Consider the following 13,849-nt stretch of genomic DNA (forward strand, 5'->3'; position numbering starts at 1 on the left):
CGGTGTACTTTTGAACTCGTTTGACTCTATAGTAGATTGTGTCGTATTTTATAATTATCCTAATGTGTGGCGTTTAAACCACTAGGCGGGACACGTTATGCTCCGAGGCGAACGCGTCTAACGTTTCTAACCGCTAGCTGAGTATTTGTTAAAGTTTTTTTTTTTGCGTTAGGTTGCGTTTTTATGGTGCCGACTGCTGTTGTTCCATATCTTGGGAATTCGATCGGAGTTCAGGTTTGCCGCACGTTTGGAAGAGGGCTGCCCTGCTAGAGGATGATGAAGTACGACGTTGGGTGCCCAGACTAGAGGTGGCAAAATGTGGACCCGTGGACCCGGTCCAAAGAACTAGTCTGGACCCATATGGGTCCAGACCGGTTCCTGGAACTTTTCTGACGGGTCCAACCGGGTCCCACCATTAACTATACATCTTGCACACTACACATTACCGCAAAATATGAAGTGAATGGTTCTTTGCACACAGTATCTCATGAGTATTCCCAGTGGGAAATAGGCTGTTTTACATGATGCAACTAATGATACCTACAAGTAGGTAGTTTGTATTAATTGACTTTTGGGGAACGGGTCCAACTGGTTCCGATTCCAACTAAGACCGGGTCCGACTGGTTCCAGAAATGTCCAGCCGGGTCTGGTTCGAGTCTGGTTCCCAAAATTTTCATCTTTTGCCACCTCTAGCTCAGACAGTCTTAGTAAAATTATCATGGACAGGAGTCTATCAGCCGACATGCAATGACGATGTGGGGTATATTATTACATAACTGCAACAACACCAATTTTCCGCCAGTAAGACGCCTTTTGGGGCGACAAACGAGCGATTACGAGAGTGAGCCCTGCACGTGCGAGAGTGCGAGGGGACGTTTCCAACAGACTTGTGCACGGCACCCTACCAAGCGGTCTTTAGCGGTTCTGGAATTGTGGAAGCACGTGCAGACCGGGTCTCTACTAACTTTTGCGCACTGCATCCTACTCGGTGCCCTGCAACCTACTTTCTGCAAGTGGAGTGCAATTGACCCAGCTATTCTCTATAGTTGGAAGCGACTCTTGTTGATGACCACTGTAGTGAGTCCGGGCGCCCAAAAACCCCGACCCTTGCACGTATGCGCCGCAGTAACACCGCATCCGTGACACAGGAATTGCTCTGCTCCATTGGTGCCTGCCTACCCAATACCCATATGGCATGTTGCCCGTGATACATGCATTAGGAGTCACCCTCACAGTCCATGACTTTGTACCTAGAAGGGATGAAGTTGCCCTTCAAAAGATGAATCGGTCAAGTGGTTGCTGGGCTAGTGGGCATATCAGAAGCGCCGACTAAGGAATTTCCGTTATTTTAAGACTCTTTACAAGCGACTTCGCAGTCGCTCGCTCGCTCGCTCGATTGTAACAAACATACCTACAGTGATCAGTTTGACGGCTCAGTGTGTCATCACATAAATCGATTAATTACGTGAAGAAAAGCATCCCAAAAATGACCATCACCATGATGGCAGCCAGCCTTTTATGAGTTCGCGGCGACCCCTGTTTCGGATCCTGGCACCGGCGACGGTAGAAGTCCGCAGATGGCGCTGGAACGATACTCAGGTGAACAGACGGCTCTCTCAGGTCGATCGAGGGCTCCATAGATGTCGTGCCCCTATCGTGTACTCGGAGGGCCTTTCTGCAGTTCAGAGGGCCCGTGGCAAGCAATCAGGGCCCCTTAATGCGCTCAGAGGGCTTTTCTGTAGCTCAGAGAGCCCCGTCTAGCGATCAGGGGTCCCTTCATTCATTCAGAGGGCCCTCTCGTGTATTCAGAGGGCCTTTCTGTAGTTCAGACGGCCCCTGTTAAGCGATCAGGCAGCCCTTTCATGCCTATTAAGCCAATTATGCCAGCCCTATTAAGACAATCAGAGGGGTTTCCTGTAGCTCAGAGGGCAGCCGTCAAGCGATCAGGCAGCCCTTTCATGCTTTCAGAGGGCCCTCTCGTGTACCCGGAGCCTTTCTTTATTTTAGAGGGCCCCCGTCAAGCTATCAGGGGCCCCTTCACTAGCTCTGAATAGGGTCCCTCGGAATTCAACCAAACTATAAGAAATGAACATTGAATAAAGATTAAAAAAGAGGCCCCTAAAAATAAAGTGTCTGAAGTCCGCCCTAAAGGGCAGCGTGCATAGGTAAAGCCCCATACATGTGGCTTCCCCGATCTGAAACAGCCCGTCCCGGAACTTTTGAAACTTCGAAGGGCCCTGCCGTCAGCTTCGGGGACAGGGGCCCATGGAAGGCCCAAGGATGGTCCCTAGGGATCATAGGGACCCCCTTCGTTACGCCACTAAGGGGGGGGGGCACACCATAATAAACATAGATCAACCTAGGGTACCCCAAAATCTAGTTTTATCGCCGGTTATAGGCCACTTTTTATCCCTTGGCTTTTTCAACATAAAAGAAAACATTTGCAAAAAAGTGCAGCATTCCGTCTCAAAGTTGCGGGAGCACCGCCCCCACGGCCCAAGCCAGCTGCCCCCACTGCCCCCCCCCCCCTCCCCCGGTTCCCGCGCCTATGGTGTGATCTCGATAAAGTAGACGCACACGAGGGCAGCTGTCGGTGTCTCAGGGCCCTGTCCCCTCCTACTGAGGGGTGAGCGCTGGGTATCGCCGTTGATTGAGGCCAGTCCAGTGGGACAGGCTGTCAGTCAGCTTTTGTCGCTGCACGGGCAGTGCTGAGCTGTTCACTGCTGACACCGCGGACGGGGCGTTTTGGTTTGCGCTGACTGCTCAGTGATTGTCGGGGCCGGGCTGACCCGCACCTATCCGTCAGTCGTCCCCTGCCTTTCCGGCTACCGCTCCCCCCCCCCCCGCGCCCCTTCCTCGACCATGGGTAGTGTTCCACCTGCCCTGTCAAACATGTCCAGCCATGATCCCCGTCATTTTTCCATTAAGGGAGACCGGGACAAAGGGGATGCCCTGTGCTTTAGCCTTTTTAACTCGCGCCCTGGTGGGGTATTATTATAACGCGACCTGGTGTGGGGGGGGGGGGGCTATTTTTGCCCCTTCTCCTCGTCACTCTGAAATTACTGGACGGATTCGTAAATCTCTAACGGCGTTCAATATCCCTTTAAAAACTGTTTCAGGGAAATTAATTTCATTGAACTCGGGGTCACCGATGACGTCACAAGTCACGTCAAAGCAAAAGTTTTCACCGGTCATGGGTCTTGTAGGGAATGCGTTGCCTATAACATCGCGTAAAACGCATTTTATCGAAAATCGTCGATAGAGCGTCAGTTGTTTACATATGTTGCTAGAAAAGTTCACTGATACCAGGCCAGGTCAGCGTTCATGAACGTTCATGAGCGTTCACGAACTGTTCGTGAACAGACCACGGCTCGTGAACATGTGATCTTGAATGCCCAAGTTCTTAAACTTTCAAATAAACAAGCAAACATTCACGAACTGTTCGTGAACAAACATCCAAACACCAAACCCTGATTAAAAATCACGATTCCATGCGCATGACACATGACATAACATTGGTGCATTTTACACTACCTACACAGACACAGTAGGTAGGTAAAAAACACATAAAAACATGCCTGCAACTGTGTGCGTCACTGTCTGACTTTCGAGAGCGATAGCGCGAATGCTATCGGAAATGATGACTTGTTCATACGATCGTTAACAGAGAATTATTCTGTAACCTTCAGAATGAACGAATTCGTTTACTATCAAATTAACCCTTGCCGGTCCTATTAGTTTTCTACATACGCGCCGGCCGAGGGGGGTATGTACATAATATGTATGTACGACCCCCCTCGCCGTTTCGCCCCTGGTGGAGCTAGCGCGTAGCTTAACCCTCGCATGTGTGCGGCGTTTGCCAGCTTCTAATGTGTAGGGGGGGGGGGGTCGGTTGGACCCCCCCCCCTTGCCGTTTGGCCCCTGATCGAGCTAGAGCTTCGCGGAAAAAACGAGCGTGTTGCCCGTGACGAGAGGAAGCCGATGATACCCAATTTTAAGGTCCTAGGTCATTGGTTGACCTTCCAGGTCAGGTCAATGACCCAAAGTCGGGAAAATCGGGACCTGTTAGAAAGTCGTAAAGTGTGGCTGCTAAGGGGTTTTTCGGGGTGCTGATCACGAATATCGTGTTAGTTTTGATCACAGATGATGTCTTGAAGCATTTAGACCAGGTCGGGTCAGGTCAGGTCAGGTCAACCAGTAGGCGTCGTGACGGGTATTCGTAGTACGTGTCAACCGCCTCTGACAGCTTCGTAACATGTTACGAAGTCACCAAAACTACTTCGTAAATGTTCAAATGGTTGCTAAATTCGAATTCAGCTCCAAAAACTAGCCTAGAAACATGTAAAACTCGAAAAAGTGACCCGAGGTCACCCGAGGTCACCAAAGGTCAATGACCTGACCTGACCTTCAGGTGACCTTGACACACACGGGAGTAACATCAAATCACATGTTTGAACGTTTGAAACCACGAAAAGCTTGCAAACACGCGGCTAGTGCGAGCCGACATACGCGAAATCGCGATTCCGGCCAAACATGGTCTCAGAAAAGAGGTCACAGGTCAAAGGTCATTTGGGTCAGGGTCATGAAATTTTCAGGGTAGGTGTAAAATTGATCAATGCGAGGGTACTGAAAGTTTCGTCGCGATCGGCCGCTTTTTACGCGAGTTATTCGCGAAAAACCATGGGGGGGTCCATCCGACCCCCCCCCCTACACATGCGAGGGTTAAAAAAACGAGCGTGTGCGACGTTACGAGACGCAGAGATTGATACCCGATTTTAAGGTCCTAGGTCAACCGGTGACCTCTGAGGTCAGGTCAAGTGCCCCGAGGTACGGTTCCGTGGTGACTAACTTAGCAAAAAAAACGCCGCAGAGCCGTGATTTTGGCAGCATCGTGTTCGCCTCGCTCAGGCGCGTCGAATGATATTCCTACTTTTTGTTTGGGTGAGGTCAACTTAGGGTGTTGATTGTTGACCTCCGGCCACGATCAGGTCAGCGCCCCTAGGTCACGAAGTTGGTCGGAAGAGCTCATGTCGCATATCATTCGATTCGGCATGTCTTCCTGAGTCCATTGGTGGCTTTCCCGACTCGCTAGCTCAATTTGATCGGGAGTTATTGACGAAAAACTAATATGACCATAATGGCGTCATAAATGACGTAACGCAAGGTCAGCATTGCAAAAGTGACGCATCAAATCTTGCAAGGAGTGCATCAGCCATCAAATCATGATTCTGTGTGCTTGAGATAGTTGGAGATCGTTCCCGGCGCCAGAATAGCAGTTTTCATTTTTCCCATTGACTTATAATGGTGAGGTCACGAAAATGACCTGACCTCATATGACCTTTAAGAACAATTCGAGATATGCAAGTTGTGAGACTGGTAATGGGTACTAGATCCTGCAAGTTTCATTTCCCCATGTGAAAGCTCCTCTGGCAGTGAGGGCGTTGCGAAGTTGCGACATCTGAAAACCGTGCAGAGGTTCACTTATGACGTCATAGGTCAGTGATCTGACCTGACCCGAAAATGCGGTTGGTGTCAAAAGTTTCGGCTTGGAGCAACGGTCATGCATGCCAAGCTTCAGTTTTCTATCGCCAGTGTGTTCGGAGCTATCGCGAAAAAAAAAAACTATGGGGGGCGGCACCCGCCCTCCCCTCGGCCGGCGAGGGTTAACCCTCGCCTAATATAATCTATATATATATATATATATATATATATATATATATATATATATATATATATATATATATATATATATATATATATATATATATATATATATATATATATATATATATATATATATATATATGTATATATATATATATATATATAATTATTATTATATTATAATATAATTATATATTATAATATAATATAATAATATATAATTATTATTATATTATTATAACTATTATATATATAATATAATCAGCGGTAAGGAGCGCGATGTAAAGACGGAACCGTCCCGCCCCGGCACAGTCTACAATTCAGGCGGCGCGTAACGGCTAGCGCCGGCCGCCGCGCCGCCGCGGCGGCAGGATGTTTGACTTTACATCGCTCTTACTAGAAAAGTTGTGAACCGATTTTCTTATTTCTTGCACGAGAAGATCCGCAATTCAATTCTGGGCAGGTAGCCAAAATTTCACATTAATATTTTGTTTGCGGCGCGAGTTATTGGCGAAAAACAGGAGGGGTGGGCGAAATCCGCCCCCCCCCCTTCCACTGCGCGTGTTAACATTAGATTTGAGTTGAGATAGCCAAAATGGGGTCCCTGGCTCACAATTACCGGTTTCGACACTCACAACATCGAGAAATGCCTTAAATCGGAAATATTGAATTTCAAAATTGCAGCATTTTGATTCAGAGGGGCTAATGCATAGGAATACCCCTCTGAATGTGTGACGTCAGCGCAGATATCTAACGATTCTTAAATGTTTGACTAAAACGTTTTGCAGCACGCGGTGGTATATGCTGCTTTGCGCCCAACAAGTGCCGCACTTTCAGATGCTAAACTATTGCTTCCAAATAAAGTCGCTAGGAACAGCGGAGATCCCAAAAAGTAAACAAAAGTGAAAGTCTAATATCTTGAAAACCGGTGAACATTTTTCGGTGAAATTTGGTAGATATTCGTTTTCGCTCTTTCTGACCCGAGCGACATCACTTTCATGCCAATTCATAAACTTTTTTGAAGGTGGGAGGGTCCCTTTAAATGATATTATTGCTTAAAGCTGATCTAGCAAAAAAGTAACTATATATGTATAGTATATACGTTCTCTGAAATATCTCTTTGAAATATCATCGGTCGCTTATTTTGCGTCTATCTTTCGCAGTTTTTGAGGTAATCACATTTGACCCCTCCCTCCAGCACGTTCCAGTGAACTTGTACCCCCAACGTGTCACGGTTTAATTGACAACTACTTGGTTGGTGTCTGATAAATTCAGCATAGGTCACCTCACACCTGAACGTTTCATAGCGACGCTTTCCTTGAATTATTTCAGACACAACGTGAATTTAATATCGTTTGACGTCATCAAAGGTGATATATGAATTGTACCTGAACATACAAATCTTAAACGGAAAATGGGAAGGACATAAAATCAACCTCAGTGTTTGGTCTGATCACCATAGGCCTCGCACCGTTTTCCTCACGCGAACCAGAACGTTCTGTGTCCGTATTCTGCTGTCGCACCCAAACAAAAGCTCACGTTTTTATATTTTATTACAAAACGTATAATTGGTCTATATGTTGTTCAATGGGCAGTCAGCGAGGGCAGATCGAGCGGCCTCTCCGTATAGAGGCCTGCAGTCACGAATCACGATCAGTTCACGGCCAACGGCCTGGCAAAGCTGCCCGCCCGGGTGGACTGACTGGGACAGCTGCCGCCCGGCTGTCCGCTATAGGTGGGCGGCCTGGGATAGCTGCCGCCGGGCTGTCCGCTATAGGTGGGCGGCCTGGGACAGCTGCCGTCGGGGCCGGCTATTTGGTACATGGGTGAGATGTGCCGGCCGCACGGGCCGTCTATTTGGTACATAGGTGAGATGTGCCGGTCGCCGGGGCCTTCTATTTGCTGGGCGAGCTGGACTTGCAGCACGACCTCTTGCAGCCGCAGCTGCCGCAGGAGCAGGATCCGGCCTGGCAGCAGGTGCCCACCGAGCAGCACACGTTCTCTGCGGACAGAGGGTCAGAAGGTCAGACCGTCGGCCCAGTCAGAGGGTCAGAGCGTCAGACCGTCGGAGGGTCAGAGCGTCAGACCGTCGGAGGGTCAGAAGGTCAGACCGTCGGCCCGGTCAGGTCAGACCGTCGGAGGGTCAGAGCGTCAGACCGTCGGAGGGTCAGAGGGTCAGACCGTCGGCTGCCGGCGGCTGTGGCTGACTGCGGACTGTGAACAGTCAGTCCGCCGTCCCCGGAGACCAGCGTCGGGCCTCAGAACGGCTTGAACACGGCGCCGCCCGGTCCAACGGAGCTGGCAACGGAGGACAATTCTCCACCCGGGCGTGCTGATCGGGGTTATTGCAGCCTGCAGGGTGACTAGGGCCTATAGCAGGGACAGGGATGAGGATGGGTGTCTTGCTCGTAGGAAACCGTCTACCTATGTAGGTTCACGGCTGCGGACGTTTGGAATGAGCAATAGCTCGAAACAACGACATGAATCATAGGTATGAGTGTGCCAATACGACAGCCTTACATTCAGTTTCTTTTTAGTTCATTTTACCTATCCTCAAAGGAAAATAAAAAAATAGTTGTGCTGGAGCCGACTTTGCTTATTTCCGTTTACCTTCAAAATTTACCTATTCTTTCAAATTATTCCCCTCAATCATCATATATGCCTTCGTGTGTGCCTATTAAGGTATAAGGTATGTGTGCCAAAGATTAAGTGTTTTGTTTCCCAGATTATAATAATCGATCAAAATAGGTACTCTGATCGATTATGAGATATCTCAACATAACAATTATCAGAATACGTCTATGGGCTGCTGCCCAACATTTCCTAAGTGTTCGCACGAAATCTAGCCGCAGGCCGATTCCCCCTCCAGAAAAAAAGGTCGCACCGATCACATTTTGGCCAAAATAGGTATGCCAGTAGTACGTTACTCACTGTTGCAGCAGCAGTTTCCGCACTTCATGTTGATAGTCAGTGGTGTCCGTCCGTCTTCCTCCGGCACCCGATACTCTGTGAATCAGTGCCCAGCTGTGACGCGCGGTCTCTTTATACCCGAGAAAACTGCAGGCGTTAGTGCCGGGTGCAAAACTGCGCCGCCGCCAACGATCCGCTCTGCGCGGCGCGGACGGTACTGGGAAGCGGCTAGTACTGGGTGCAAAGCCGCAGTGCCGTGGGCAGCGGGCGGGCGGGCGGGCGGGCGGGATGCGGACGGTACAAATCCGGCCGCTCCGCTCCGGCGGCCCGCGGCGGCTTAGTGAGGTAATTACACTTCCGCGGCGCGGCGAGGGGAGGGGGCCAGCGGACAACAATGCTCGGGTACCCACACCGAGGCGGGAACATGGCGGGGCTGACGCAGGCCGCTATACCGCAGTGTTACTCACCGAGCTCACTGGCGTCAGAGAGAACCGGCAAAAGTTTCTAAGGCCCCCTGGATAGGCAAGGTCCATTCTAAACAAGCATTTATACTTATTTATATGATCATAGTTAGCACGATTCATGTACACTAGGTCTCGCGAGATTAAGCGGTAGGTTTTGCACTTTTACATTTCCGGTTACCGTAAAGTGGGGCTATTTGAAACGGATTTTACAGTTTTTTGCCTCTCCCTTTAAGACGGCTCACATTTCTTATAGCATGTAAATTGCAAAAATGTAGTTCTCTGTGAGCTCTTTCATATAGGTGTATTTTGGTTCAGCTAGTAACAATGACTGAGGTTATTTTTTATGTTAAAGCCTGTCTCAAATAGCCCCATAGGGTGGGGCTATTTGAGACAGTTTTAGTTGCAAGGAAATTAAAGAATTTCGGTCACGCTAGAGATAATTTTTTAAACGCCATGCATTTGTAAATTGAATTTTGATCATTTTGGCATAAATTGTTTTTTTCAAAAGCTGTTATATGACTTTTATATTCAATCTTTTCCTTTTTCGTAGGACACTTCATTTCGGTAGGGTATAAAATTGCATCACTATATGCTAAGGCTATCATAATATGGTGTGACCCATAGCTTTCAAACTGACGGGATGATCATCAAGGACCATTTTAAAGTCATCGACAGTAAAATTTTGAAAGTAAGTTTTTGTATATAGCCCCGGTGACGTGAAAACAGATATACCGAAAGTCGGTGGGGCTATTTGAGACAGTCTCGCTACCTTATGAAGCACACTGTAATGAATCAAACAAGGCAAAAGGTTTCCCAAAACATTTGAGTGAATGGTCTGCATGATTGTTTGTTCCATTGTACATCTCCATGCGAAGAAATAACAGAAAAATGTTAAACGGTTTTGATTTTATGCCGATTTTCCTCGATCGCTGCATGCCGCATCAATTGGCCGGTTACCCTACCACATCAAGTACTTGGATAGGCTCACCTAACAGTACGTTCATGTGTTAAGTAACATTCGATGGTGTTTTTTGGTCAACCAAGGTAGACATATGTTGATTGTCGAATGAGTCAGTGACTGATGAAGCACATTTTAAGCACATATTCATCAGAATAATTAGTTTCGTCACCAGCTAAAGGGTTATTATGTTACACTACGAACATATAAATATTGCTTGCTGCTTAAATTACCTACCATGAGGCATGAACCCACTGCACGTTTATGACCACGACCGATTCACCGGTGTTGCTCATGTCGAACGGTCGATGCACTTCAGGCAGATGGCGGCAAGTCTTCTCGGGTGCATCGCATCACCGTTATCATCAGCTATTTGGCATATCTGTTGAGGTTTGACCAGGTGGGCATCATCGGGATTCTGAGACAATGGGTTACGCAATCGGCAGTACCGTTAACAATATATAATATTTTCATGAAAAATGTGCTTAACCTATAAGCAAAAAGGTAGTAGCGATAGATACAGTGGCGAAGCTGTTAAAACTTCACCTTTTTTAAGTTGCAGGTAGGGGTCCTTTTCGAGCAACTTAAATTGTGCGTTTTTCTGTATTTCGTATTTTATTGCAAATTTCTTTCAGAACTTTTCGAAATTTTCAAAAAGGTTATTCAGAGCATTCATTGTTCAATTCCACATCAGCCTAAGCAAAAATGACGAAAAAACATCAAACGGTTTTCATTTTACAGCGATTTTACTATACCATTGCCTTGCTGTCTCAAATAGCCCCACTGTCTCAAATAGCCCCACTTTACGGTATATCTCAGAAACTAATCGATCTACGATGAAGCCATTTTACACGATCATGGCCGGCTTGGTACCCAACAAGTCGATCGCATCTTCAACACTTAAAAGCTTAAGACGACGAAGATATAGCCTGAGGTACACTAAATTTTCTAGGTGCAAAACCTACCGCTAAAACCCGCGAGACCTGTACATAGGGGAAAGTGGGGTAAGACGGTCAGGGTAGGTAAGACGGGCAGTCCTTCTGCAGACCAAACCAATAGCGCTACGAGCGAGAAAAATTATGATCAGAATGAATTGCCTTTCCCACTAGGTACATACCACCATTGAAGTCTGGTGAATTTGTGTTCAGTCGATAATCTTTTATTTTGATTTCTTTAAAACATTCATTTCATTGAAAATATCCATGATGTATTGTGCAAGCTTTTGTGTGCAGCAGTTTAGAGCTTCGCAACCATTTGTGGTAGGGGAGAGAGGTCATATTGCGCCACCTTAACCCTCGCCCGTAAACGGCGATCTGCCACCTTCGCCCATGCAGGGGGGAGGGGGGGTTGGTGCGACCCCCCCCTTGGCGTTTGAAAACGGAGCGTCGTAGAGCTTAGCGGAAAAGACCAACGGATTGCTCTCGCCGAGATCTCGCGATTGATGGTATATTTTTTGGTCCTAGGTCAACATTTGACCTACTTTTGACCGGTCAAAGGTCAAATTTTCGGAAAAATAGACTTTTTTCAACTTTCCGCGGCGATCGCGGCAAAACGGTGGGAGATATCGACTTTAAACCTTCACTATCGTGTTCCTTGATCAATTCTCTATCGTTTGGTATGTATTTCGTTTCCCTAGCTCTAAAAATGGCGCGTTGGGAGCGCCAGAAGTCGGCAAGGTCACAGTCGGCGGCAGAAATTCGAAAAATCAAAATTTAAATTTTTTGAAATCTGATTGTATTTTTGGATTTGGAAGGTCCATTTGCTCCCTATAGAAGCTAATATTGCTGCATATTCCCATTGAGGTGACAAGAATTAGCATTAGCGTTAAGGTTGCTAAGTGAGTCCGGGCGGAGCTATACGTTCGGTGTTTTGGCATTGGCTGGCCTCGACCCCTGGCCCCTTCCTGGGCTCTTCTGAAAGACGCCCTAGAAAGAACAGAGGGAGACAAAAAAAAACAAAAAAAATGCTGCGCGCATTCCGTCGCTCGGCGTCCTAACGGAAAAGGCCGCTTGGGCAGCGTTGCCTAGAGTCCAAACACAAGTCGTATGTCGGACATACTTACGTGCAGTTGTGGTAGCCGTTGTGGTTCCAGTGCCTGCGCCCACGCTGTGAGTTGCTAAAATACATGCATGGTAGAAATCAACGCTGTTACAATATATCACCCACGATCTAAAATCTATTTATCTGCGCCTGTCGTGTGTGCGCGACATCTGGTGGCACTAAGCGACCTGTAGTTCTCCCCGGCGCACCTAGGTGGCACGGCCTGTTCCGTGTTGAGGCACGACCTGGCGCTGGCGGAGGTGGGAGGTGACTAGGGCGCAACTTCCCGCTAATATAATTTGCACGGTTCCATCGTGAAATGACCAAAATAGTGGTTCGGGCGCTTTTCAAAAATAGTACCGGACGCTGTTCCTCTTGTGACGTCATAGCTCCGTGACCTGACCTGACCCGGTCAAGTTTCTTATACCATATGATAGCCAATACTTGCCCCAACATGCATGGGAAGTTTCATCACGATCCATCAACCGATGTCCGTACCACCGGCAGGAAACCTCGGGCGTTGGCACTCAGTTTGTGAAAATCCGGCCGGAGGCTGTTCCCTTTGTAACGTCATAACTCCGTGACCTGACATGACCCGGTCAAATTTTTTTTTTATCAAAAGATGCGCAAGGTTTGCCCCATAAGGTAGGGTAAGGTGCCTAATTAGCGACCCTTTCCTATTTGCGACCTACCTCCCTAGAGAACAACTGGCAGGGGAAAACGGGGTAAAAACATTGTCAAAAGGTCGGCTATACTTTGGTTATCAAATTAAATTATTTTCCGGTTGTCGGTATTTCTGGTGGGACGTTTCAAGTGAGTTTAAATAAAAATGACGAGTTTCTTATCCAAAACGTGTGTGTTTGGGCCCTCTCTGATGACAAGCGATGCACATTAGGATGATGCACCTTTATTATCCTGAATCAACAATCCTTTTTCAATTGATTGCCGTTTTCCCGTAGTGAATTGCTTAGCTGTGCACTGCATGGCGGTTAAAAATGTGTCGCAACTCATGTTTCCTATTTGCGCCCGACATGGTCGCAAATAGCTCAAGAAGGGAAATAAAGGGGAACGGAGAGAAATGAAAATGAGGTGTTGCTGAAGCTTGCAATATGTGGCGGGGGATGCCAAATGTCGTCACCGACTGCAGAGGTGCCGAATCCAGCGCGGACCTCGAATATCATACGAGATAGCCCGTAAAATGTGGGTATTCGCCTTATTTCGCCTTCGTTGCATCACGTGATCAGTTTTTACTTACGTAAACGTGTTGGATAAACGTTCCTGTTCGAGTGATTGAGTGCTTTGCGTATAGGTTACCTTTTTGGGATCATATTTTATCTTTTCAGGCGTCGCATTTTTTGCCATTTTTAATATGGGAAAACCCATAGACTTATTAGCGACCCTCCCCGGTCGCTAATCGGGAAGAGTTCCCTATTAGCGTTTTTTGCAATGGTTTGCCAAAATGCTCACTAAAATTAAATAAGTGGATCTTGGGGCAGAAAATGACTATATTTAAATAGAACAATGAACGATCTCTCCGAAAATCAAGCCAGTAATACAGTGACACCCATAGAGCGTGAGCAATGACGGCTCAAATTAAGGGGGTCGCTAATTAGGCACCTTACCCTACCCAAAATTTGGCGGCGCTGCGCGCCGCCGTTTTTGCACTATTTCCGAAAAACCTCAGGGGGGGTGCACCAACCCCCCCCCGTACATGGGCGAGGGTTAAGGATATCGGCCTATTGCGGCTAAAGTTGACCAGCTGTCATGCTTGATGATATCTCAAATTGTACCTCAGTTATTTTGGCATTTTGGC

General features: G+C 47.5%; 1 protein-coding gene across 1 annotated transcript; it reads right to left on the reverse strand.

The window, feature by feature from the left end:
- Positions 1-7,199: 7,199 nt before the first annotated feature.
- Positions 7,200-9,000, reverse strand: LOC122378772. The gene is made up of 3 exons (XM_043360239.1): positions 8,987-9,000; positions 8,596-8,772; positions 7,200-7,666 (listed from the first exon to the last, which is right to left on the reverse strand). Exons 1-3 carry the CDS (start codon positions 8,998-9,000, stop codon positions 7,318-7,320), a joined length of 540 nt encoding a protein of 179 aa, XP_043216174.1. The 3' UTR covers positions 7,200-7,317.
- Between the last annotated feature and the right edge of the window lie 4,849 nt (positions 9,001-13,849).

This window comes from Amphibalanus amphitrite, unplaced genomic scaffold (genome assembly GCF_019059575.1).
Source record: "Amphibalanus amphitrite isolate SeventyFive unplaced genomic scaffold, NRLGWU_Aamphi_draft 000065F_arrow, whole genome shotgun sequence".
Taxonomy (NCBI): Eukaryota; Metazoa; Arthropoda; class Thecostraca; order Balanomorpha; family Balanidae; genus Amphibalanus; species Amphibalanus amphitrite.

Coding starts and splice junctions, on each gene's coding strand:
- LOC122378772 (XM_043360239.1), bottom strand. Junction 7,667..8,595: donor CGGAAACTGCTGCTGCAACA/GTGAGTAACGTA, acceptor CTCTGTCCGCAG/AGAACGTGTGCTGCTCGGTG.